The sequence below is a fragment of the Oratosquilla oratoria genome, chromosome 5 (genome assembly GCF_046742065.1).
Source record: "Oratosquilla oratoria isolate Oo_2021 chromosome 5, ASM4674206v1, whole genome shotgun sequence".
NCBI classification, from domain to species: Eukaryota; Metazoa; Arthropoda; class Malacostraca; order Stomatopoda; family Squillidae; genus Oratosquilla; species Oratosquilla oratoria.
The window spans coordinates 60,738,827-60,765,848 of record NC_134781.1 but is presented as its reverse complement, the minus strand read 5'-3'; the positions used below and the strand labels follow the sequence as shown (position 1 = coordinate 60,765,848).

Genomic DNA, 27,022 nt, shown 5'->3' with positions numbered 1-27,022 from the left:
GGTGTGCCAGCTCCTAAGCTGGATGGGCGTGGCCTGTGCGAGTCAGCTGGGCTCCACACGGGTGGCTTTTGTGACGAACGTGGCGAAGTGGGACAAAGGCCTCCTTGTTTGCGTGGGCTGCTTTGGCCTGGGCCCCGTGCAGGGTGACGTTTGCAGCTGGTAGGACGGAGCAGTGGGACAAAAGCCTCTTTGTTCATCCCACTACGTGTGCAAAGGCGTGCCACTCTCACTATCACACAATTTTGCATGGTCCCGTGCATGCTCACTGTAATCAGCACTGCATTCACGGTCCAGCATGTTCACTGTCACATGTTGGTCTAGTTCCATTGGTACTCTGTTCATGTACGTGCCACTGATTTGCATATCGTCCCATGTTTCACTGTTGCATGTTGTAAGCAATTGCAAGCACTATCCTACTCACTGCACCATATTATGTGTGCAACAGAAATGCAGGGGGACGTTTGGATTCTTTATTGTGATGCTAAGTGTACAGTAGTGAGAGCGTAGGATGCTCTCTCTATGGGAGACGGATATAGACTGACGTGGGGCAACACCCTGCGCAGAAGGAGAACGATGCCATGTGTTACATATTCAATCAGTGAGGGCCTTGTGCCCATGACAAAGAGTTTTATAGTCCTTGTAACCTTATGGTGCCCTGCTCATGTCGAACATCAGGGCTCCTCATAGCACTATACCACAATACCCAGATAGTAACACAGTACAACCACTCCTCGTTTAACGACGACAATTGGGACCAGCACGCAGTCGTTAACCGAATTGGTCGTTAAGCGAAAGTGTATACATATACGTACATGTACTGTATGTACAATGTCCAGCAATACATGTGTCTTTATTTTCGTGTATTTTCCCTCTTTTATACAGTACATTAAAGCTTTATTTACTGTTTATTTACGGTGGTTAGGTTCCTGAAATTACCGTATATGACCAAATCCGCGTATGCTGACATTCCATATTGAATACCGGGGTATTTTTTTAGTTTCGACCATGGGCGCAATATAGCAATAGAAAATGAATTATTAATTTTGTAAATTAAAATGTATCAACGTAATATGCAATTTTGTGGGCGGAAATGAAAGTAAAAAATACCATGCTACAAGAAAATATGCTAATGAACGAAGTCGGTAGCATAGGATTGGGACGCCATCTTGTCGTCTGCCAACGTCTCTCACGACGACGACAACGAGGACGAGCCGGATGACATTTAATTTGCAGGTAATGATTTATCAAACACAGGTCAGGTTAGTTTAGGTTAGACGAATTCATCATCCTTTTATTTCTTCGACATCGGCATCTATCATAACAAACATGGTGTACCATTCGTCCGACATGACTTCGTTACTTATGAAATTTGTTTTAGCACCTTTTTTTTTTATTTCCGCTCACAAAATTGCATATTACTTTGATACATTATAATTTACAAAATTAATAATTAATTTTCTATTGCTATATTGCGCCCATGGTCGAAACTAAAAATTTACCACTACCGGTATATACTGTACCCCAGGTAGTTTTTGCAGCTTGCAGGATGGTAATGTAGACCTAAGCTTCAGAACACTTTACCTCACAGCTAATATCCACCGTACAAGTTCAATTATAACATCATACAAATTTGCCTCAGCCAACTTAATTATCGTACACAACGTCGTAACTTCGGGAGATTTACGTTAAACGTCTGTCATAAAGCCCGTCGTAACTCCGCGTCGTCGCTAACCGAGTAGGTTGTTAAACGAGGAGTACCTGTATTTCTTCCTTGAGTGATTTTAGGCCAATCAAATGGCTATTGCTGGATACCCGGGAGTTGTGGTTCCCCTGCAAAAGAGATCTGGGGCAGTGGATTGATTGAATGATACAAGTTGGGCTATACATAATGTCAGTAATATTCAACCTTATATTTTCTTTTTTTACAACAGGCAGGAGAATAGATTGAAAGCAGAAATATCAGAGCTACAGCAGAGAGTTGCTGAAGCAGAAAGTCGTGCAGAAGAGCTCAGTAGTGCTGTCAGTGCTGCAACAAGGCCTTTGCTGCGGCAGATGGAAAATTTACAGTCAACACATTCTGTGCAGCAAGCATCATGGGAAGCCTTAGAAGCTAATCTTACCCAGCGTATTAGTAAGTGATTGATTTGCCTAATGTTTTACTTAACTTTTAACTTTTTTGGAATGTAATTTTTTGTGCTGGAATGTCTTGGCCAGGGGCCTTCAGAGTGATTGATATCTACCTCTGGGGCCTAATGCAACTATCCAAGGGGTCACTTGGGGTCACTTGGGGTCAAAAGGGGTTTGATGAATACCTAACAATTAGGTATTCTCTGACCGCTTTTTATCTACCCTATCTACCACTTTCCATACATCCCTGCTCTCTACTTCACTTCCACATTTCCCACTCTGCATTTGTATAACACCCACCATATTTCTTAAACATTTAATCTCAAGCAAGATAATAGACTTTTCACTCAAAGAAGGAAAGGTACCACAAGATTAGAAAGATGCAAACATACATACATACATACATACATACATACATATACCAAGGCTTTTTCCCCCTTACAAGGGAGGTAACCAAAAAGAAAAAGGCATAAAATCATTCCCACCCATTCCATCCCTGAATACACTTCACTCCTCTCCACCCTCCCTCTTATCTTAGCACCTCCTGGACGCAAACATAGTACAGTAAACTCGCGCTTATCCGAACGCGTTTTAACCGAATAATCGCATTAACCGAACATTTTCTCAATACGGTAGCCATCGCTTCAACTGAACGTAATTGGATCTCAACCGAACATTCAAACACCCCGCCGCCTCTTCCGCCACCCCCGCCCCACCCGCAAGCTTCACCAAGTGCTCACATGGTGGCAGCACACTCCATATTTACACCTGATCAGCTGTTTGGCGGTACATACATTCGTGAGTCCTCTCGGTGACGATACAGTATCACAAGCTCTCCTTAAACATTTTCTCTTTATACTCTATAGAATATGTTTATGAACTATTATAAGCATTTCCATGTGTATGTTAAGTTTACAGGTACGAATATTGCAGCTGACATTACCTCATAAAACTCTACGGGAATGAAACATACAAAGTCGGATTAACCGAACATTTCGGTTAATCGGACATTTCTAATCCCCCTTGGAGTTCGGATAAGTGGAAGTTTACTGTACCAATATATAAAGGAAGAAACAAAGAAGAACCTACAAACTTCAGACCAATATCCCTTACAAGCACATTAGCAAAAATATGCAAAAAAATCATCAGAAACAAATGGACCAAACACTGGGAAGAAAATGAAATAGTAAACCATAAACAATTTGGCTTTAGAAGTGGAAGATCTTGTACCACAAACTTAATATGCTTTTACTTGAGATTAATTGAGATAATACAAGAAAGAGATGGCTGGGTAGATTGCACCTTCTTGGACTTGCAGAAGGCATTTGACAAAGTATCACATAAAAAATTAATAAGAAAAATTGAAATAATAGGAGGAATACAAGGTGTAAGTTACTGGAGTGGATGAAGGATTTTTTAATTGGGAGAAAAATGAGAGTGATACTTAAGAGACAAAAATTCGAACTGGGAAGATGTGAAGAGTGGCATCCTGCAAAGTTCTGTATTGGCTCCTTTAATGTTTGCCACATATTTAAATGATATGGATGAGGGAGAAAATTGTTACATGAACTTCTTTGCTGACGATGCCAAATTATTCAAGAGAGTAAGAACAGAAGAAGATTGCAGATAGCTACAAGAAGACCTAGACAAAATATGGGAATGGAGTCAGAGATGTGAGATGAACTTCAACATTAAGAAATGTAGTGTAATGGAATTTGGAAAAAGCAAAAATAGAATATCAGGTCAATATGAAATTGGAGGGTAGAGGGTAGAGTGCCGGAGGACTGGAGGAGTGCCTGTATAGTTCTGCTTTACAAAGGAAAGGGGGACAAGTGTGAATATAGTAGTTACAGAGGGATCAGCTTGTTGAGTGTAGTTGGGAAGGCTTATGGGAGGGTCTTGATTGAGAGGATTAGGAGAGGAACAGAGGGAGAAATTGGTGAGGAACAGTGTGGTTTTAGGACAGGTAGGGGATGTGTAGAAGGTAAGGCAGATATGTGAGAAAGCTATAGGAAAAGGTAAGGATATTTTTTGGGCTTTTATGGATCTGGAAAAGGCTTATGACAGGGTAGACAGGAAGGCACTGTGGGAGGTACTGCAGATATATGGGATAGGAGGAAAGCTGTTAAGAGCAGTCAAGAGTTTTTATGAGAGTAGTAGAGCTTGCGTTAGGATTAGAAATGGAGAGAGTGAATGGTTTGAGGTAAAGGTGAGACTTCGTCAGGGATTTGTTATGTCGCCCTGGCTGTTCAATCTTTACATGGATGGGGTAGTGTGAGAGGTGAATGCAAGGGTAGTGGGTCAGGGGTTGCAGATGATTAAAGAAAATGGAGAAAAGTGGGAGGTGAGCCAGCTATTGTGTGCTGACGACACTGCGCTTGTAGCAGGATCAGAGGAGGGATTGAGGAAGATAGTGACAGAGTTTGAGAAGGTGTGTGAAAGAAGGAAGCTGAAGATAAATTTGGATAAAAGTAAGGTGATGCGATGTACAAGGGGAGAGAGTGACAGTAGGCTGGAAGTGAGCATTAAGGATGAGAAACTGGAGGAAGTGGAAAGTTTTAGATACTTGGGTGCGAATGTGACAGGAAAGGGAGGAGTGGGGGTGGAGGTAGAATGTAGACTGAGAGAAACGAGTAAATGCCTTGGTGGATTAAAAAGTGTAATGAGAAATAGACATCTGGGAATGGATGCTAAGAGGAGGTTATATGAAGGAGTGATTGTGCCAAAAGCAATGTATGGGGCAGAAACATGGAACATGAGAGAGGAAGAGAGGAGTAGTTTGAATGTGTTTGAGATGCAATGTATGAGAAGTATGATAGGGGTTACTAGGCTGGATAGAGTGAGAAATGAGGAGTGAGGAGGTGAGGAGGAGAACAGGGGTGGAAAGGGGGCTGGGAGATAAGGTTGATGAAAGAGTATTAGGATGGTTTGGACACATGGAAAGAATGAGTGAAGAAAGATTAGTAAAAGAAGTGTGGAAGGCGGAGGTGGAAGGAGTGAATATGAGGGGGCGTCCTAGGATGAGATGGATGGGTTTTACAAAAGAGAGGAATGTCTGTGGAGGAAGGACGGGAGAGGACAGAAGATAGGAGTGAATGGAGAAGGGTTGTGTATAGATGAGGCTGTGATGCATGAGGGGGAGTGGGTGGGGGATGGGGGGTGAGGAAGTGTGTATGAGAAAAAATTTGACGCAGCCCGAAGGGATTTCTCCCCATCTTCTCCTTTTCTGCATGAGGGGACGGAGAGGGGAGGGTCACCAAATTTATGAAGTGGCCTTGCTGTGGATGTGCTGTGTCTTGCAACACTGCTTCTGACCCAGGGCAGTGGACAGGATGCAGGGATGACCCGTCATCCAGGAGGTGCCAAGATAGGAGGGAGGGAGGAGGGTGGAGGGGATTGGAATATATGGGAAATGAAATGGGTGGGAGTGATTTCTATGGCTTTTTCTTTTTGGCTACCTCCCATGTAAGGTGGAAAAAGCCTTTGGTATATGTATATATGTATGTATGTATAAAATTGGAAACAAGGAAGTCAAAAAAGTCAATTCAGAAAGGGACCTGGGAGAGACTTAACTTATTAAGATCAATGAAAGTGGCCTTCGACTACATGGATGAAGAAACGGTAAAGAAAATAGTGGTTACACTAATAAGACCTAAACTAGAGTATGCTGCAACACTATGGGCACCTAGCACAAAAAAGAACATAAGAAAATTAGAATCCAAAGAGCAGTGACAAAAATGGCACCTACACTATCAAATTTGACATACAAACAAAGATTGGAAAAATTACATCTATCAACACTGGAACAGAGAAGAGAAAGAGGTGATTTGTTGACCATTTACATAATTATGAAAGGGATGGAAATTCTTGATAGAGACGACTTATTAAAATGGGACAGAATAGAAACAAAAGGACACAAAAAAAAAGCTAAAGAAGGACAGTTACAGAAGAGACCTGAAAAAGAATAGCTTCCCACATAGAGTGATTGATGTCTGGAACAAACTAAACAGAGAAACAGTGAGTGCCAAAACTTTACATGATTTTAAGAATAAACTGGATGCGGAGAGGTACGAAAACGGGTCACTATGAGCATAGCTCTTGTCCCATGAAATACAACTAGGTAAATACAACTTGGTAAATACTTGACAGACTGATCCCTCTTAAGTTACCATATTAATATTTGTCCCATTTCCTTCCAGTCCAGCAGTATACTTTCTTCCCATATGCACATATTAAATAATCACCAGCAACTCCACTATAATTAGTCCCATTGTCAAATGCTATGTGACAGTTATCTAACCCAGGTTCTTTACCATATTTCCTCCTTTTCAGTGTTCTGTGTATTTTCTCTCTTCTGTAGTCCTGTTATTCTCTCCCATCACATCAATTTTGTTGGCATTTATCACTGCCTCAATTGAACCTTCTCTTGTCTTCTCTACATTCAACAGCTCCCCAAAATACTTTACCCATCTTCCCTGTTTGCCTTGACTTCCATTAGAATCTGTTCTTCTGCATCTTTTTTATACTCTCTCTACCTGACTTGTCTTCCTTTACTTTTTACTTCCTTTGATTTTTTTAATCTATTTTATGAACATTTTTGTGGCCTCCTTCACTTTGCATTTTGCTTCCACCCTCTTTATTATATATCCTTCATATACTTTTCCATTTCTTCTTTGCAACCATACTTCATATGCTTGCTTCTTTCATCAAAGATTTTAAAAATGCTGAAAAAATCCAAAGCTAATATTTGCAAATTTAACAGGTGCCAGTGACTGGAGAGTTCCATAGTAGACTTGTTTTACTTTCAGATGAGAGTCAAGTGGCCCTTTCCAACAGTTTAGAGAAAGAGCGAGCTGCTCGAGAGCAGTGTGTGACTCTTTCTTCGCAGGTAGCCTCTTTAGAAACACAGACTTCTACTTTACGAGCAGAAAAGAACAGCTTAACAACACAGATGGAGATGGCTTCAACAAAGCTAGATACTTATGCAGAAATGCGCACCAAGTAAGACTAATTTGTCAATTGTCATCTTTGAGAACAAGTTTCAAATTGTGCATAAGTTATGTAGTCATTATGGTCATGTTGTACTTGAAAGAATTTTTATTTAAAACTTCCATGAAGTTTTTGAATTGAGGATGGTATATTAGTTTCAGCCTCTTTTCTTTTGAAGTGGTTAATTATGATTTTTGCCTTGAGTTTTACCAACTGTAAACTTGGAGTCCCACAATGGCTAGCAACAGTCCTTAAGGACTTCCATAGATTTCTCTAGGAGAATAATTTAGACTATTGTATATGCTGTATAAGTGTGAGATATTTATTCCTGAAATTTATTTAAAACTGGCAACAGTATATTTGTATTTGCATGATTCTAACAACAACTACCTTTACTAGAGAGACTAGCCAGTTGGAGGCCCTCAAAGCATCTTTTGCTGAAGAAATTGCAGAAGTTAAGAGAGAGAGAGATATTTTGGAGCAACAATTAGACATTGAGAAAACAGCAATGGTTGCTGAGAAGAAGAAGTGTGCATCTCTTTTGGAGCAGCTGAAGGAGAAAGATCACAAGATCATGCAACAAGGTAGTAGCGAGAGTCGCCATACAACTCCAAGATCCTCGCCCACACCTTCGTTGTCACGTATTTCTTTCTCAGGGTCATTCAATGAATCATTTTCGGGATCCCAATGGGGGGTAAGTTTATCATGGAGTGAATGTACAAGTCTAACACCCCCCTAGGGGTGTTGGCTTTTTATATCTCTATTTATCCTTTTCTCACAAATTCATGGGGAGCTTCAGGATCTGTTATTACATGGAGACCCTTTAACAACATAATTATGATTACGATAAACACCAAAGAAGATAGATGTACAAATTATTGCATATACAAGTTATAATAGTATTGCAATCATTAAAAAATAATGCAGCTCACACTGATAAGATCTTGAATCAATTTACCTTTTACCAACAGCACGATGATGTTTTTGAAGGAGGAAGTGGAGCTCGAGCCTTATCCTTGTACGATTCCATGCGCTCAAATTCTGCTGTCACAGTTGATGCGCTTACTTCACAATTACGACAGAGAGAAGGTAGGCCAGTGAAATATGTTCTTGTAAAGTAGTATTTAACTCTAAACTCTGTTCACAGTCTTTCTTTTTCTGTTCTTGATGGGATTATTGACAGCACAAAACATAAGTCCATGTCTCAGGGACTAAGTGACATTTTCATGGATCAGACTCAAGCAGTATTCTTTTTTGATCGAAGAATAATCTTGTCTTAAAAAAAAAAAAAAAAAAAAAAAAAAAAAAAAAAAAAAAAAAAAAAAAAAAAAAAAAAAAAAAAAAAAAAAAAAAAAAAAAAAAAAAAAAAAAAAAAAAAATTAACTATCCTTCGTTGTACTATCCTCTTAAGGTCTTTTCTTCTCTATCTATATAAAAGATTCCACCTCTTGTGTGATATTGACTTCAAGGATAGAAACACTTATTGGTGGCAGGATACTATTCTCTCTCTGTTTTTATCTCCCCATCTTTCTCTCTCTCTTTCTCTCTTTGTCTCTACTTTTCTCTCTTTCTATCTTTCTAACTCTATTTCTCTCTGTCTTCCTCTCTATCTTTTTCTTTCTATCTTTCTCTGTTTCTTTCTCAATCTCTCTCTATTTCTATCTCTGTTTCTCTATCTCATTCTCTCTTTCTCTTTCTGTCCTTCTCTCTTTCTCTTTATATTTCTTTCTTTTTCACTATGTTTCTCTCTCTCTCTCTCTCTCTCTCTCTCTCTCTCTCTCTCTCTCTCTCTCTCTCTCTCTCTCTCTCTCTCTCTCATTATCTCTTTCTGTCTCTGTCTCTCTTTCTCTATCTTCTCTCTCTATCTTTCACTTTGTCTATTTCTCTTTCTCCCTCTCTATCTCTTTTTCTATCTCTCTCTATCTCTATCTCTGTTTCTCTATCTCATTCTCTCTTTCTCTTTCTGTCCTTCTCTCTTTCTCTTTATATATATATTTTTTTCACTATGTTTCTCTCTCTCATTATCTCTTTCTGTCTATGTCATTCTCTTTCTCTATCTTCTCTCTCTCTCTATCTTTCACTCTGTCTATTTCTCTTTCTCTCTATCTCTTTTTCTATCTCTCTTTCTCTCTCTATCTTTCTCTTTGTCTATCTATCTCTGTCTCTCTCTATCTCTTTTTCTATCCTTTTCTCTCTTCTCTATCTCTGTCTTTCTCTTTCTCTACCCCTATATCTCTTTCTCTATCTTTCTACCTCTTCCTCTTTATCTTTCTCTTCCTCTCTGTCTTTATTTTTTTCTCTTTCACTCTTTCTTTCTCTATCTCTCTCCCTATCCTTCTCATTCTCTCTGTCTGTCTCTTTCTCTTTTTTCCTCTCATCTCTCTCTCTCTCTCTTTCTATATTTCTCTTTCTCTGTCTTTTGCTATCTTTCTTTCTCTCAGTATTTTTCTTTGTCTTTTTTTATCCCTATCTCTCTTTCTATCTGTCTTTCTCTATTTCTCTATCTTATCTGTTTTTCTCTCTTTCTCTATCTCTTTCTGTCTTTCTCTATCTCTCTACCTTTCTCTTTCTATCTTTCTCTTTCTGTCTTTTTTTATCTCTATCTCACTCTGTTTCTCTCTTTCTCTCAGTCTATCTCTCTCAGTCTATTTCTTTCTTTCTGTCTGCATGTCTTACCTGCTCCGTATGCCTATCTTGCTTTGTCTGTCTGTCTTGATCCATCTATCTCTCTTTCACTCTTTCTCTTCACCTGTCTCTCATTCTCTCTGTCAATCTGTCCCTTTCCTTTTTTCCTTCCCTCCATCTATCTGTCTCACACTGTCTCTGTCTCTATCTCTTCTTCTCTGTCTGTTTGTCTATCTGTGAGTCTGTGTCACAATCTCTCTCTCTCTTTCTCTTGGTAAAATGTTGCATAGATGTTTATTTAAATGACCTTGACCAATACTGCAATACATGTAGTCATGTCAGTAGCCTCTTTCATTTGTTAACCCATTGAACTCCGATGACAAGATGTCTTGTCATTTGGTCAAATAAAACAAAAAAATCATAAAACACCAAAATGTTTGATCAAACACCAGAAAAATATGACGTCAGTCCTCGCTTCGCTGCGAGCGAAGCGAGGATGGACGTCATATTTTTCTGGTGTTTGATCAAACATTTTGGTGTTTTATGATTTTTTGTTTTATTCGACCAATACTGACAAGACATCTTGTCATTCAGAGTTTCATTTGTTAACTATACAATTTGTACACTTGTTAATACCTTCCTTCTTGAAATCTTTATAATTCCTATGGTTAATATCAAGAGGATGATTATTATATGCAGGGTGGGTGGAGGGGAGTGGAGTGTATTTAGGGATGGAATGGGTGGGAATGATTTTATGCCTTTTTCTTTTTGGCTACCTCCCTTGTAAGGGGGAAAAAGCCTTGGTATATGTATGTATGTATGTACTTTACAAAGCAATATTTTTCTCCATTTCATTCATTTTCAATATCATAGGTGAAGTGCATCACCTTCAGAGCGAAATTGTTCGCTATGAGGCTCAAAGGAGTTCCCTTGCACATGAGCTCTTAGGAACAGCATCAGAAGTAGAAGAGCTGAAGATGAAGTTAGAGCACCATAGTAACCTGAAGCAGCAGTACATTGATCTTGAGAAAAAGTACAATGCTCTTCTACAGGTAATATAACTCCTCATGTACAACTGGCGACACTGCTTCTGACCCAGGGCAGTGGACAAGGTGCAGGGATGACCCGTCATCCAGGAGGTGCTAAGATAAGAGGGAGGGTGGAGGGGTGTGGAGTGTATTCAGGGATGGAATGGGTGTGAATGATTTTATGCCTTTTCCTTTTTGGCTACCTCCCTTGTAAGGGGGAAAAAGCCTTGGTATATGTATGTATGTATGTACAACTGTGTGACACTGCAGTGCACTGGTTTTTTATTTTTGGAATGGAGAAGTGAAGATAGAGGTGAATTATAGAGTAAGGGAAGCAAGTAAATGAGTCACCATCAATATGTATGTTACCATAGATTACTGTACACCAGCATGATATAAGATTCAGTCATGAGCTGCCACCTCCTCAGATGTTACCAACCTAAGGGGGAGGTTCTTCTCATTTAATGATTTATTTTTAATAGATAAGGAAAGAGGTTGTTATGTGGTGAGGCAGTGAGGATAAATCAACTCCAGCTGTTGGAACTTGGTGTGGAAAACTACCCAGCTGCATTACTTTTGACCTAGAAGTGTGGTGGGGAACAGGATAACCCTTCATCATCTGGGTGCTGAGATGGAAAAGATGGTTGAATAGGTTTTATTTGTTTTTTGTGTGGTAATGTGATGTAAGGTACAAAGAAAAGAGAAGTAAAGCACAAGATAAAGGAGGCAAAGAGGAGAGCAAATGTGAAATGGGGTAAGAGTATGACAAAAAAAATTGAAAGTAGTAAAAAGAATATTTTTTTAAGGAATGTCCCCTGTGGGGCTACAAGGAGAAGGATGCCTAGTCCCCATCCCCGTCCCTTTCTTCTCGCCTCTTACGATCCAAGTGGAAATACTTGGTGGCAATGATGGTGGACTGGCTGGTGAGGTTATTTAATGTTTACTGGAGAGAGGGTAGAGTGCTGGAGGACTGGATGAGTGCCTGTATAGTTCCACTTTACAAGGGAAAAGGGGACAAGTGTGAATGTAGTAGTTTCAGAGGGATTAGCTTGTTAAGTGTAGTTGGGAAGGCTTATGGGAGGATCTTGATTGAGAGGATTAGGAGAGGAACAGAGGGAGTAATTGGTGAGGATCAGTGTGGATTTAGGACGGGTAGAGGTTGTGTAGTTCAGATCTTTGTGGTAAGACAAATATGTGAGAAAGCTATAGGAAAGGGGAAGGATGTTTTTTGGGCTTTTATGGATCTGGAAAAGGCTTACGATAGGGTAGACAGAAAGGCACTGTGGGAGGTTATGCAGATATATGGGATAGGAGGAAAGCTTCTGGGAGCTGTCAAGAGTTTTTATGAGAGTAGTAGAGCTTGTGTCAGGATTAGTAATGGAGAGAGTGAGTGGTTCGAGGTAAAGGTGGGACTTCGTCAAGGATGCGTTATGTCGCCCTGGCTGTTCAACTTATACATGGATGGGGTAGTGCGAGAGGTAAATGCAAGGGTAGTGGGTCAGGGATTGGAGATGGTTAAAGAAAATGGAGAAAAGTGGGAGGTGAGCCAGCTGTTGTTTGCGGACAACACTGCGCTTGTGGCAGGATCGGAGGAGGGACTGAGGAAGTTGGTGACAGAGTTTGGGAGAGTATGTGATAGAAGAAAGCTAAAGATAAATGTGGATAAAAGTAAGGTGATGAGATGTACAAGGGGTGAAAGTGGTAGTAGACCGGAAGTGAGCATTAAGGGAGAGCGACTGGAGGAAGTGGATAGTTTTAGATACTTGGGTGCAAATGTGGCAGGAAAAGGTGGAGTGAAGGTGGAGGTAGAATGTAGATTGAGAGAAGCGAGTAAATGCCTTGGTGGATTGAGATGCTAAGAGGAGACTGTATGAAGGAGTGATTGTGCCAACAGCACTGTATGGAGCAGAAACATGGAACATAAGAGAGAAGGAGTTTGAATGTGTTTGAGATGAGGTGTCTGAGAAGTATGATGGGGGTTACTAGGCTAGATAGAGTGAGAAATGAGGAGGTGAGGAGAAGAACGGGTGGAAAGGGAGCTGGGAGATAGGGTTGATGAAAGAGTATTAGGATGGTTTGGACACGTGGAAAGAATGAGTGAAGAAAGACTAGTAAAAGAGGTATGGAAGGTAGATGTGAAGGGAGTGAACATGAGGGGACGTCCTAGGATGAGGTGGATGGATGGGGTGAAGGGGGCTTTGGGGAAGAGGGGAATGTCTGTTGAGGAAGGACGGGAGATGACAGAAGACAGGGGTGAATGGAGAATGGTTGTATATGGATGATGTTGTGATGCATGAGGTGGAATGGGCAGGGGGATGGGGGGTGAGGTAGTATATGTGAGCAAAATTTGATGCAGCCCGAAGGGATTTCTCCCCGTCTTCTCCTTTTATGCATGGGGGGCCGGAGAGGGGGGGTCGCCGATTTAATGAAGCGGCCTTGCTGTGGATGTGCTGTGTCTTGCAACACTGCTTCTGACCCAGGGCAGTGGACAAGATGCAGGGATGACCCATCATCCAGGAGGTGCTAAGATAAGAGGGAGGGTGGAGGGGTGTGGAGTGTATTCAGGGATGGAATGGGTGGGAATGATTTTATGCCTTTTCCTTTTTGGCTACCTCCCTTGTAAGGGGGGAAAAGCCTTGGTATATGTATGTATGTATGTATGTGGTATTCTTGTGGAGCGTATTCAGGGATGGAATGGGTGGGAATGATTTTATGCCTTTTCCTTTTTGGCTACCTCCCTTGTAAGGGGGAAAAAGCCTTGGTATATGTACATGTATGTAAAAAGAAGTTTTGGAAAGAAATTAAGAGAGGAAGAGGAGGCGAATCAAGTAGAGAAGAAAAGGTAAAAGGTACAGATGGAGAGATGATAATGGAAGAGAAGGCAGTAAGAGGAAGATGGGCTGAGTATTTTAGGGAGTTGCTAAATGTGAAGGCGGATAGGGAGGGAAAAGTAGTTGCAGTGGAAAGTACTACGAAAATGACTGTGATGAGTGAGGAAAATGGAGGAGAAATAAGGAAGGATGAAGTGAAAGTAGTTAAGATGATGAGAGCAGATAAGGCACCTGGTCTGGATGGATGCCATGCTGAATGCCTGAAAAAAGGAGGTACAGTGATGGTGGACTGGCTGGTGAGGTTAGTTAATGCTTGTTTGAGAGAGGGTAGAGTGCTGGAGGACTGGAGGAGTGCCTGTATAGTTCTACTTTACAAGGGAAAAGGGGACAAGTGTGAGTGTAGTAGTTTCAGAGGGATTAGCTTGTTAAGTGTAGTTGGGAAGGCTTATGGGAGGATCTTGATTGGGAGGATTAGGAGAGTAACAGGGAGTATAATTGGTGAGGAACAGTGCGGATTTAGGACAGGTATAGGTTGCATAGATCAGATTTTTGTGGTAAGACAGATATGTTATAAAGCTATAGGAAAAGGTAAGGATGTTTTGGGGGTTTTTATGGATCTGGAAAAGGCTTATGACAGGGTAGACAGGAAGGCACTATGGGAGGTTTTGAAGATATATGGGATAGGAGGAAAGCTTTTAGGATCTGTCAAGAGTTTTTACGTGAGTAGTAGATCATGTGTCAGGATTAGAAATGGAGAGAGTGAGTGGTTTGAGGTAAAGGTGGGACTTTGTCAGGGATGTGGTATGTCGCCCTGGCTGTTCAATCTATACATGGATGGGGTGGTGCAAGAGGTAAATGCAAGGGTGGTGGGTCAGGGATTGGAGATGGTTAAAGAAAATGGAGAAAAGTGGGAGGTGAGCTAGCAGTTGTTTGTGGATGACACAGTGCTTGTAGCAGGATCAGAGGAGGGATTGAGGAAGGTAGTGACAGAGTTTGGGGAAGTGTGTGAAAGAAGGAAGTTGAAGATAATGTGGGTAAAAGTAAGGTGATGAGATGTACAAGGGGTGAAAGTGGCAGCAGACTTGAAGTGAGCATTAACCACTTCCATACAGTGACGCCTATGTAGGCGGCATGAGGAGCAAGTGGGTACTCTATGATGCTGACGTTGGCATCTTGATTATATTTATTGTAGTCGTACCTACGTAATTTCCATTCTCTCTAAACTGGCTTCATCAATTTTCTATGGTTATCAAAATACACGGGTGAAAGAGAACGAACGATTGAGCACTGACTTTATTTTTTATAATGCGATTATTATGACGCAACATCGCACGTCGGGCAGCTAATGCTGCCGGACATGCGATGTGCCCTGGAGTGAAGAGGTTGACCCCTTCCATACGGTGCCGCACACGTAGGCGTCATGGACTTAGATCTCGGTGGCAGCAGCCAATGCCAGCCGTACGACGTGTCGTAATAATACTCGCATCATAAAATATAGTCACCGCTTATATCGATCGTTCTCTCTTCACCCGTGAATTTTGATAACCATAGAAAATGCGATTACAAAAGAATTAGAAAGAATGTCATTATGGAGGGGCGACTACAATATAATCAAGACGCCGATATGGCAGCCTCGCGAATACACTCGCTCCCCATGACGCCTACGTGTGCGGCACCGTATGGAAGGGGTTAAGGGAGAGAGACTGGTGGAAGTGGATAGTTTTAGATACTTGGGTGCTAATGTGGCAGGAAAGGGAGGAGTGGAGGTGGAGGTAGAATGTAGATTGAGAGAAACGAATAAATGCCATGGTGGATTAAAAAGTGTAATGAGAAATAGACATCTGGGAATGGATGCCAAGAGGAGATTGTATGAAGGAGTGATTGTGCCAACAGCACTGTATGGGGCAGAAACATGGAACATAAGAGAGGAAGAGAGAAGGAGTTTGAATGTGTTTAAGATGAGGTGTCTGAGAAGTATTATAGGGGTTACTAGGCTGGATAGAGTGAGAAATGAGGAGGTGAGGAGGAGAATGGGGGTGGTAAGGGAGTTGGGAGATTGGGTGGATGAAAGAGTATTGGTATGGTTTGGACACATGGAAAGAATGAGTAAAGAAAGACTAGTTAAAGAGGTGTGGAAGGAGTGAACATGAGGGGGCGACCTAGGATGAGGTGGATGGATGGGGTAAAAGGGTCTTTGGGGAAGAGGGGAATGTCTGTTGAGGAAAGACAGGAGAGGACAGAAGACAGGGTGAATGGAGAATGGTTGTGTATGGATGATGATGTGATGCATGAGGTGGAATGGGTGGGGGATAGGTGGTGAGGTAGTATGTGTGAGAAAAATTTGACGCAGCCCGAAGGGATTTCTCCCCGTCTTCTTTTCTGAATGAGGGGATGGAGAGGGTTTTTTTTTTTTTGCCAATTTAATGAAGCTGTCTTGCTGTGGATGTGCCGTGTCTTGCGACACTGCTTCTGACCCAGGGCAGTGGACAAGATGCAGGGATGACCCATCATGCAGGAGGTGCCAAGATGAGAGGAAGGGTAGAGGGGAGTGGAGTATATTAGGGATGGAATGGGTGGGAATGGTTTTTATGCCTTTGTTTTTTGACTACCTCCCTTGTAAGGGGGAAAAACCCTTTGGTATATATATTTATGTATGTATGTATGATGTGGGGATGTACTTTGGCTTGGCTAGCTCCCATATATGGGAGAAAGCCTTTAGTATATGGAATATTTAAAGCCTTCTTATTTGTTTTACAGATGTATGGTGAAAAAGTGGAAGAAGTGGAGGAACTCAGATTGGATTTAGCTGATGTAAAAGAAATGTACAAAGCACAGGTAAGATCCTACAGTTGTAATTAAGGAGTTAGGTGGCTGATATGGCATATTTAAAGATACCTTGACAAGTGATGGATGATTTTGTATGTATTTGTGTGTGTCAATTTGTTTCCCCTTTTGTAAGTGGGGTGGCTGAGTCAAAGCATGCCTCAAGTCTTCATGAGAAAAAAATAAAACTGGGAATCCCCAGTCCTCTCACAGTACTCCATATCACCTTTAATGACACTTGGGAAAATGGAGTTGGAATTCTTGTCTCCCCACAACAAAAGTACAAAAAAAGGCTTTGTTTAGATAGGGTTATCTGTCCTAACAGGTGAATGGTGATATTTCAATTCATTTACTCTTCACAGATTGATCAGCTTATGCAAAAGTGATGGCAGTGTAGACGATATTGTACATCCAAAAGGTAATGATTCAAGATGAAGATTATTTTAGTACAACCCAAACAGGATGTGGAAGGTTCAGCATATGCAAGTGTTAAAATTTAAGTTGTTCCGAAGAATACAAACTCTTCGGTACTCCTTACACTAGGATACTTTCGCGTAGCGCGAATATTTCTACTGCGAAATTAAAATCCTCACTCTGTGGGTCTGGGCAACGCTTATCCTCAGTAAGGGGCCCCATTGGGGCAAGGGGGGGGGCCCTTGCCCTCCACCACAAGTCTCGCACACTATAACCATTCTCTTCGCAGTAGTGACCGCGTTAACATCTCTCTACTATACATGTTTAGTTTTTATCGGTTTCCCCCTTAATGGGCCGATTCTCAGTCAAACTCCATTATTAGCGCGGCAGCGAACCGTTAATTACTCAGCGGTTCTATGTTTACGTCGGTGCCGAAAATCAAGCAATCCGCTTCGATTGTCGCCAGCTCACTCTAAGGACGCTAAGGAGTTCGTCGTCCTTCAATTTCATCGGGGTTTTCCCTACGCCATCCTGTGTCCTGGAATTATTAAGTGCTTCTCCATTTCCTGTATTATTCCCTTAACCGCCACCGGGTATCCTACCCTTCACTGTAAGTATGGAATCTGGTTCCAGTATTTGTTGTGGTTTCGCCGAAGGGAGATAACTTTGTCTCACCCCCCTTACCGCCAGCCCAAGTGGATCCTCACATTTGGTGTTTCAAGTGTATAGCTCTTAAGTGTTCACCTTCATCCCCGTGTGAGACGTGCATTCGGTGAGATGATAGTCAGTGTTCCGTGTACTTTCATGTTCACAGGAAAGCACATACAGGGGGAAAGGTGCGCAAGCATAGAAAATGGCTTCCCTCTTCACCCCCCAAAAACAAGAGAAGGCGGACTACGGCTTCAGAGGAGACGAGCAATTCTCTCCCTCCTCCACGGCGTAGTAGACAGGAAGCCAAGTTGTCCTTTATTCCTTTAACCAGGACGGTTAGCGTAGACGGACATGCGCCTCAGGCCACCTCTAGCTACCGTTCCTGTACGAGCTTTTTCCCGGATGAGGTCGCTTGCGGCTTGCCCTCGACCCATCCCAGAAACTCGACAGTCGCTCCTCCCAAGCGTAGTAGCCAGGAAGGTGGTACAACGTCCACTTCGAGTCATTCTCAGGCCAAGTTGTCCTCTTCCTTCAACCAGGACGGTTAGCGTAGACGGACATGCGCCTCAGGCCACCGCTAGCTACCGTTCCTGTATGACATTTTTCCCGGATGTGGTCGCTTGCGGCTGCCCCCGACGCATCCCGGAAACTCGACGCCGGCACGGACAAAGGGGGGGGGGGCAAAGAGCCCCTTAGTCTCTTCTACTCAGGAATCCCGCAGTACGCACAACACCCACCGTAGGAAGAGCCGGGTGATCAACGGTGACCTTTCCATGCCCTTTGCTCACAAGGACAGAGATCAGGGACGAGGTTGCAGACGCGGTGTTTCTCGCTGACCGGACAGGCGCCAGCTACGACGGCGACGACGTCCACAGTACGCGGGCAGGGAAGATGGCTTCCCCCCTCACCCGACACAAAGAGAAGGCATGCTACGTCGGCGGAGGACGCGGGCAGTTGTCTCCCCCCCTCCTAAGCGTAGTAAACGGAAAGGTTGTACAATAGCCGCCCCGAGTCAGTCTCAGGCCAATTGTCTCCTGTTCCTTCCCACAGGGTGGTTAGCTTCGACGGGCACGCGCCTCTGGCCCCCGCGAACCCCCCCCCCCCCCCCGGGTACGAGCTTTTTCCAGGATGCGTTCGCCGGCCCCACGACGCTGCCGGCGGCTCCGCCCCCCCACGGACAAAGGAGCCGAGTTCGGAGATTCGGAGCGCGTCGGCCTCTTCTCCTCCTCGGGTGGCCCCCACATCCACTTTCCACCCGTCGTCAGACGAGCCGGGTCATCGCCGGAACCCTTTCTATGCCCGGTGGGCAGGAAGCCCGAGATGTGCCCACGCGCGCGTTCGTCGTGGGTGACTCAGCTTCGTCCAGAGGAGGCAGTCTCCCCTTGGCGTCTCCCGGACCCTCCGCACCCAGGCGGGACTCATCAAGCGGACATTCCCCGGACCTCCTCCCCACTCTCTGTTCACTCGTCACTACGTTGAAGGAACAGATGGAGGCCCAACGGGAATTTTTCCGCGCTTCTCAAGCGCGGTTCGTGCACCGCACGGAAGCTCGTGAGGAGTCACCGCCCCCAAGGGCCCCCCTCGACCATCTTCCACTTGCTCGGCCCCCCTCTGAACCCATCAGTGACAGGGATGGTAGCGTGAGGTTCCTCTCTGCCCGTGCCGACCCCTCCTACGCCGACGACGATGTCCACAGCTCCGTGGGGGGGGGGGGGCCACGCTCCCTTTCCCCTCCCGTTTCCCAGTCGGAATCCTCGATGGTGGTCCCACCTTCCTTCTCGGACGTCCTCGCGAGGGTTCGGAGGGCGAATCGACTGGGCCCCCCGAAAGAAGAGGAAGCCACATTCGAGTCTGACATCTTCATGACGGCCAACTCTCTGAAAGCCCAGCCTCCTCCCCTCCACCTTCCATGGAGTACGCAGACGGCGAGAGCCATGGCTCAGGCCTCCGACGCTCTCGCAACAAGGACGACCGAGAAGACGCGTTGGCTTCCGGTCCCATTGGAACACCAGAAGCGCTTCTACACCCCATCGGGGTCAACCCTCGGAGCAGCCTCGATCCCGGCGAGGTTACCAGAGCTGGTTAGGCGGACGCCGAGTCGCTGCGCAGACGAAACGTCCTCCTCTCTGGCAGGGAAGTCAGCGACCACCTTCAATCACTGGCTCTGTCCCTGGTGGTGAACTCCTGGCTAGAACGCCTCCTTGCCTCGGCGTGGGAGTTCTTACCCGCACTACAACCCCAGGAAGAATGCGACCTCCAGGCTTTTTTGGCAAGCGCGAGCAGAGCCCTGAAGCATCAGGCTTCCTGTCTCTCAACGTCCTGGGCCAACTTCGAGTCCCGCAGGAGAGACACCATCCTCGGGGGCCCCAGTGACCCCCTCCTCAGGGAGATTTATGCTCACCCACACGCTGATTCCCCCGGATATGGTGGACTCCGAGATCCTAGACGCAAACATTATAGAGGCTCCGGACTCCCCCACAGGACTCCTAGGAATTCGCCAGCCCCTCCGCACAAGATAGGGGGTTGCCTCTCCCTCTACTGGAGAGCATGGGAAGAGGCCGGGGCGGAAGACTGGACCTACTAAGTCATTAAGACAGGCTATTGTCTTCCCTTTTCCACTGTCCCAAACCTCTCCCCCTATCCCATCCAAGTCAGCAGCTTCCACCCGGACTCGGCTCGCGGGTGGGCCCTAGCGGAGGAATCCTCCGTTCTGCTCCAGACAGGAACTTTAGAGGAAGTCTCGACTCCGGACCCAGGGTTCTTCTCAAGGCTATTCCTAGTAGAAAAGACAACAGGGGTGTGGAGACCAGTCATCTATTTGTCTCCACTCAACAAGTTCCTTTCCCTGACGAAGTTCCGAATGGCCACCCCAGAGTCCGTAAGGGCGTCTTATCAGGGAAGGGAACTTCATGGTGTCGCTGGACCTCCAAGATGCATTCCGCCCAGCTATGCCAAGAACACCTGAGAATGGTCCTAACCTTTGTCCTGAAATTGGGCACAGTAGTCAACCCGGAAAAGTCAGATTTCTTACCAAAACAGAGAGTCACGTACCTGGGTATGGTCCTGGACTCCTCCCTAATGGAATCCTTCCCAGTAGGAAAGGGGATCCCGAATCTCGCTTCTCTAGTTGCACAGGCACTATCGACCAGGTTCCTGACGGCTACACAATGCCAAATCCTCCTGGGCCATATGGCCTCCATAGAGAAATTAATCCCCAGGAGTAGACAAAGAATGCGACCGCTACAGTGGCTCCTCAAGTCTCAGTGGGCCCCGCAAGAGGGAGAACCCCTACAACACATCTCCCTCACCGAAGAAGTCAAGGATTCTCTTTTCTGGTGGAAGGCCCATGCAACCTTCTCATGGGGATGCCCCTCGGCCCATCTTCCCCCGAAGTCCTCCTGTTCTCCGATGCCTCCAAGGAGGGCTGGGGAGCCCACCTCAATGACGATCACATCAGCGGTTCCTGGTCCACAGTCGAGCGGACAGCCCATATCAATTGGCTTGAGTTGAAAGCAGTACTCCTGGCTCTCCGTCACTTCAAGGATCAAGTCTCAGGAAAAGTAGTGGGCATAATGTCGGACAATTCCTCGGTAGTAGCCTACCTGAACGAGCAAGGGGGGCACAGTCTCCCAGGAACTATGCCTTCTGATGATGGACATCCTCAACCTAGCCAAGAATCTCCAGGTGTCACTCAAAGCCCGCTACATCCCGGGGAAGAGGAATGTCTGGGCGGACCACCTCGGCAGGAAGAATCAGATAATCAACCTCTATCGAGAGGTAGCGAACTTCATCCTCAGCAAATGGGGCTCCCCTCTAGTGGACCTTTTTGCAATGAGATGGAATCACCAACTCCCAATATATTTCAGCCCTTTCCTGGATCCTCTAACAGCAGGAGAAGACGCTCTTCTGCAAAGTTGGGACAACCTGGACTCCTACGCTTTCCCACCATTTCCCTCGCTCCAGAAGGTACTCCTCAGAGCAAGACACGCATCCTACCTTCGGATGACTTTGATCGCTCCTTGGTGGCCCGAAGCCCCATGGTTTCCGGACGCCCTCGAGCTAGCAGTAGAAGAGCCTCTGGCCCTTCAGGGAAGACCAGATCTTCTGTATCCACCCATCAACGGGCCTTGGCACAAGAACCCTTCAGCACTCAATCTTCACACATTCAGACTATGGTCCAGATCCTCCTAAAGAAGGGTTTTCCCAGAGAAGTGGTTGAGGACATGTCCGCTCCTATTCGCTCTTCCTCAGCTAACCTTTGTTAAGGGAAATGTAATGCCTTTGCAAAATGGTGCCACTCCAGGAAGTTAGTCCCAGATCGAGCCACCATTCCTGAGATCGCCTCCTTCCACTTCCTCAGGAAGTCCAAGAAGATCTCCCTCTCGGCAGTACAAAGCTATAGGGCAGCTCTAAATCAGGTGTTTTCTCTGAAGGGCATGGTCCTAGCCCTTTCACCGGAAATTTCCATGCTCTTCAGGCACTTCAAAGATCATGCCCCCCCCAGGGAAATCAGTTCTCCTCCGCGGGATGTGGCATTAGTCCTGAACTCTCTGAGGGGTCCCCCTTACGAACCTCTCCGAGAGGCACATCTGAAGGACCTCTCCTAGAGGACAGTTTTTTCTGCTAGCCCTGGCATCTTCCAAGAGAGTAGGGGAGTTACATGCCATCTCTTATAGAGTCGCCCATTCCAAAGGATGGAAAGAGGTCTCCTTCACTTTCATGCCTCAATTAATTGCCAAAAACCAAGATCCTGCCAAATCCAACCCTAGATTCTGGTCCTTTAGTGTTCCATCCTTAGACGAATTTGCAGGGGGAGAAGACTGAAACAGTTCTATGCCCGGTACAAGCCATCCGGACCTACCTCAAGAGAACCGAACATCTTCGACCAGAATTAAAGAGGTTGTTCATCTCTACTAAAGGTAGCCCATCACTAAGAATTCCATTTCTTACTAGACAATGGAAGTCATCCGCAGAGCCTGCGACATGAACCACACAGATTGCCCATGACCTGAGGGCAGTAGGGACCTCCCTAGTCATCAGAAAGAATCTGTCAGTCAACCAGGTTCTTCAAGCAGGTATATGGAAGAGCCAGAATACGTTCACTTCCTTTTACCTCAAAGAAGTTATGCGAGAATCTTTAGGGAACTTATCTTTGGGCCCCATAGTGGCCGCCCAAGAAGTCCTGAAAATGATATACCCCTCCTCAAGAGCACACAGCCGACCCTGACAACTCATCCAGGTTCTGGCTCGGCAACTGCAGGGATAACTTTCTAAAGTCCTTCTCATACTCTTACATTCCCTTACCTCACCCACGGGCTCTCAAGCATTCCAAGGGAATCAATTCAAGCCCTTCAGTGGGCAAAAAGGTGGGAGTGATTATAACCTTTCTGTCTCCACTCCAGGGAACAGAAAGGGGTGCACTTCAAAGTGAGGGGAATGTATAGGGTCTGGTCAACATAGTCTTAGCACACTAGATTTTCCTTACAGCGGTTTCCCAGGCTAGATAACAACTTCCTTCCCTCCTAAGTCCGAGTCTCCTAGTGTAAGGAGTACCAAAGAGTTTGTATTCTTCGGAACAAATGTAATTTTCGCAGGAAAATTAATTTTTCCCTGATACAAACCTGAGGTACTCCTTACCTTTAATGGCCCTCCTCAACCACCCCTCTAAACAGTTCCTTCTCCTTGCCTGACAAACCTTGTGCTTAATTCATACCTGGCTCAGAGAATGGTTATAGTGTGCGAGACTTGTGGTGGAGGGCAAGGGCCCCCCCCCCCCCCTTGCCCCAATGGGGCCCCTTACTGAGGATAAGCGTTGCCCAGACCCACAGAGTGAGGATTTTAATTTCGCAGTAGAAATATTCGCGCTACGCGAAAGTATCCTAGTGTAAGGAGTACCTCAGGTTTGTATCAGGGAAAAATTATTTTTCCTGCGAAAATTACATATTTATCGATAAGAATAGATAGAGAATGAAACATTGAAAAGGATTTGAAAGTGATAAACATTTTTTGATAAATGTTTGTAAGGAATTGTACATTTTTTTTAAACTGAAGAAACCTGCAGTGTAAAAATAGATCTTGTAGATATGATTAGGCTGTGTGATTTTAATTCTTCTGTTCAAGTTTTTGTCATTCACCAAAGTTATTCTATTTTTCATTGGATGGGCAGGTCCAGTGCATTATGATCCATTATAATGACTTATTTTTCTTAAAAAGAATAATAATTGTTTATACTTTGTGGTAAGGCATGAGGTGTTTTTGAAAATCATTTGGATCAAGGGGCATTGGTAAAGAGGGGAATGTCTGTTGAGGAAGGACGGGAGAGGACAGAAGATGGGGTTGGATGGAGAATGGTTGTGTATGAATGATGCTGTGATGCATGAAAGGGAGTGGGTGGGGGATGGAGGGTGAGGGAGTATATATGAAAAATGAATTGATGCAGCCTGAAGGGATTTCTCCCTGTCTTTTTCCATTTCTGCATGAGGGGACAGAGAGAGGGGGGTCACCGATTTAATGAAGTGGACTTGCTGTGGATGTGCTGTGTCTTGCTACACTGCTTCTGACCTAGGGCAGTGGGTGAGATACAGGGATGACCCGTCATCCAGGAGGAGCCAAGATAAGAGGGATGGAGGGGGGTGAATGGGAGTGGAGTATGTGGGGATGAAATAGGTGGGAGTGGATTTTATTTCTTTGTTTTTTGGCTACCTCCCTTGTAAGGGGGAACAAGCCTTTGATATATGTATGTAATTGAATCTTTTATAATTTGGTAGGTTGTAATATTGGAAAAGGGTTGCTTTTAGAGAATCACTAGTGAAGTCCAAATATTCCTACGGAACTTTGTGACTATAAATTGTAGGAAATAACTTGTAGTTGAAGAGTCAATATTAGTTATGGATGATATGTATATACTTATGCCCTCCATTATTTATGGAACTTGTGGTTAGGGTAAATAGATATTTAGATTTTTCTATGGGTGCATTCATTTGAATGAACATTTATCAAGTCATTCTCTTTCTCTCTCTCTCTCACACACACACACACACACTCATATACACACAGACACACACTATATTTGCATGGACCCAAGGATGAAAATTAATTTCACTAACAAAAAATGTAGTCTTGGAAATGGTCATAAGCTCAAAAATAATATATTAAAACTAACTATTCTTTGTGAATTAAATCCATTACAGTACAAGAGGAGAAAGATTTGTGAGTGTTGATAAAAGATAACCTGTCACTGGACAGACATATCAGTGAGATTGTTGGGGGAGGCTTATGGAGTGCTGGAGAACAAGGAAGTGGTTTTTCATTATATGGATGAAGAGATGATGAAAAAACTCGTAGAAACCCTGATCCATTCAAGACTGGAATATGTCACACATGCACACATACACACACACACTATCTACACATAATCATCACCTGTCTAACCCCATCATCAATTGCAATATCCTCAGAGAGGTACCTAAATACTTCAACTTCTTCTAGCAAGTCTCCGTCCAGGCTCGCCCTAATCCTCTCTCTCTCTCTGATTCCTCCCTACTGTCATTAACTATTTACCACCCTCCTTTTCCTTCCTTTCCTCATCTCTTCCTTTCCTCTTTCCCCATCCCACTTTTCATCCATACCCCTACTTTTCTTTCTGCTCTTTCACTCCCCTCCTCCTTCCCTTCCCCTCCCTTTTTCTCTTCATCTTTTTCTTCCCTCCCCTCTCTTTCCCCTTTCTCCTCCCCCCTTTCCCCTTTCTCTTCCCCTCCCTTTCCCCTTTCTCTTCCCCTCCCTTTCCCCTTTCTCTTCCCCTCCCTTTCCCCTTTCTCTTCCCCTCCCTTTCCCCTTTCTCTTCCCCTCCCTTTCCCCTTTCTCCTCCCCACCCTTTCCCCTTTCTCCTCCCTACCCTTTCCCCTTTCTCCTCCCCTCCCTCTCCCCTTTCTCCTCCCCCCTTTATCCTTTCTCTTCCCCACCCTTTCCCCTTTCTCCTCCCCACCTTTTCCCCTTTCTCCTTCCCACCTTTTCCCCTTTCTCCTCCCCCTTTCCCCTTTCTCTTCCCCACCCTTTCATCTTTCTCTTCCCCTCCCTTTCCCCATTCTCTTCCCCTCCCTTTCCCCATTCTCCTCCCCTCCCTTTCCCTTTTCTCCTCCCCTCCCTTTCCCCATTCTCCTCCCCTCCCTTTCCCTTTTCTCCTCCCCTCCCTTTCCCTTTTCTCCTCCTCTCCATTTCCCTTTTCTCCTCCCCTCCCTTTCCATATTTTCCTCCCCTTCCTTTCCCCATTCTCCTCCCCTCCCTTTCCCCATTCTCCTCCCCTATCTTCCCCATTCTCCTCCCCTCCCTTTCCCCATTCTCCTCACCTCCCTTTCCCCATTCTTCTCCCCTCCCTTTCCCCATTCTCCTCCCCCATCTTTCCCCATTCTCCTCCCCTCCCTTTCCCCATTCTCCTCACCTCCTTTTCCCCATTCTCCTCCCCTCCCATTCCCCATTCTCCTCCCCTATCTTTCCCCATTCTCCTCCCCTCCCTTTCCCTATTCTCTTCCCCTCCCTTTCCCCATTCTCCTCCCCTCCCTTTCCCCATTCTCCTCCCCTCCCTCTCCCCATTCTCCTCACCTCCTTTTCCTCATTCTCCTCACCTCCCTTTCCCCTTTTCCAATTCTCCTCCCCTCCCTTTCCCCTTCCCCACTTTTTTCCCTTACCCATTTTCTTTTCCTTCCCTTCCTTCTCTCCTCCTCTTCCTTCTTCCTTCTCCCCTCCTCTCCCTTCCTATTCCCTTCCCTCTCCCCTCTTCTCTTTTCCCTTCCTTTCTGATTTCCCCTTCCCTCTTCCTCTTTCCCTCCCTATTTCACTCAACTCCATTCCTTTCCCCTCCCTTTCCTGCTGTTCCCTTCACTTTCCTTCTTTCTTTCCCTTTTCCTTCCCTTCCCTGTACCTGCTCTAATACCCTTCCATCCCATTACTCATACACATACAGATACATGCAATACATGAATATGTATAAATATATAGAAATGGGCAGTTGTCCCTAGATGATTTGTATTGTTGAATATTTATTGTGTATATTACATCAGAGATTTACAAAGAATACATCTGTATAAATACCTATGAATTTATAAATAGCAAATGTGTGATAAGTCTTTGACAAGACCAAGGATGTTAACATTCAGAATGGGTGATCACTTTGTAAGTGCGATTGTTCATACAATGATCTGTTTGTTTTGCTTCCCACTGTTTGTCTTGTAATACATTCCCTCCTACACAACTGTGTATTATTTACCTATCTATCTATATACCAAGGGCTTTTTCTCCCATGCAAGGGGGGTAGCCAAGTCAGAGCCACGTACCTACTCTCACCCTTTCCTTTCTCTCATCTTGGCTCCTCATGGATGACAGGTCATCTCTGTATCCCACCCACTACCATGGGTCAGAAACAATGTAGCAAGACAGAGTAGATCCACAGCAAGGCCACTTCACTTAATTGGCAACCCCACTCCGTCCCCTTGAGCAGAAAAAGAGAAGACGGAGAAATCACTTCAGGCTACGTCAAAG

General features: G+C 44.7%; 1 protein-coding gene across 3 annotated transcripts in view; it reads left to right on the top strand.

Annotated features, from left to right (window-relative positions):
* The window catches only part of LOC143025513 (uncharacterized), a 122,091-nt gene extending 95,356 nt beyond the window's left edge, over positions 1–26,735 (top strand). Inside the window, exons 18-25 of one of the 3 annotated variants that reach the window (XM_076185295.1) lie at positions 1,932–2,131; positions 6,936–7,128; positions 7,516–7,810; positions 8,088–8,205; positions 10,615–10,793; positions 16,358–16,435; positions 16,786–16,924; positions 23,431–26,735. In XM_076185295.1, coding sequence (XP_076041410.1) covers positions 1,932–2,131; positions 6,936–7,128; positions 7,516–7,810; positions 8,088–8,205; positions 10,615–10,793; positions 16,358–16,435; positions 16,786–16,809 — 1,087 coding nt within the window. In that variant the 3' untranslated portion in view covers positions 16,810–16,924; positions 23,431–26,735. Of the gene's footprint in view, positions 1–1,931; positions 2,132–2,763; positions 3,206–6,935; positions 7,129–7,515; positions 7,811–8,087; positions 8,206–10,614; positions 10,794–16,357; positions 16,436–16,785; positions 20,508–23,430 lie in introns of those variants that run through there. The other 2 variants (XM_076185293.1, XM_076185296.1) reach the window with 2 other exon arrangements.
* The last annotated feature ends 287 nt before the right edge of the window (positions 26,736–27,022 follow it).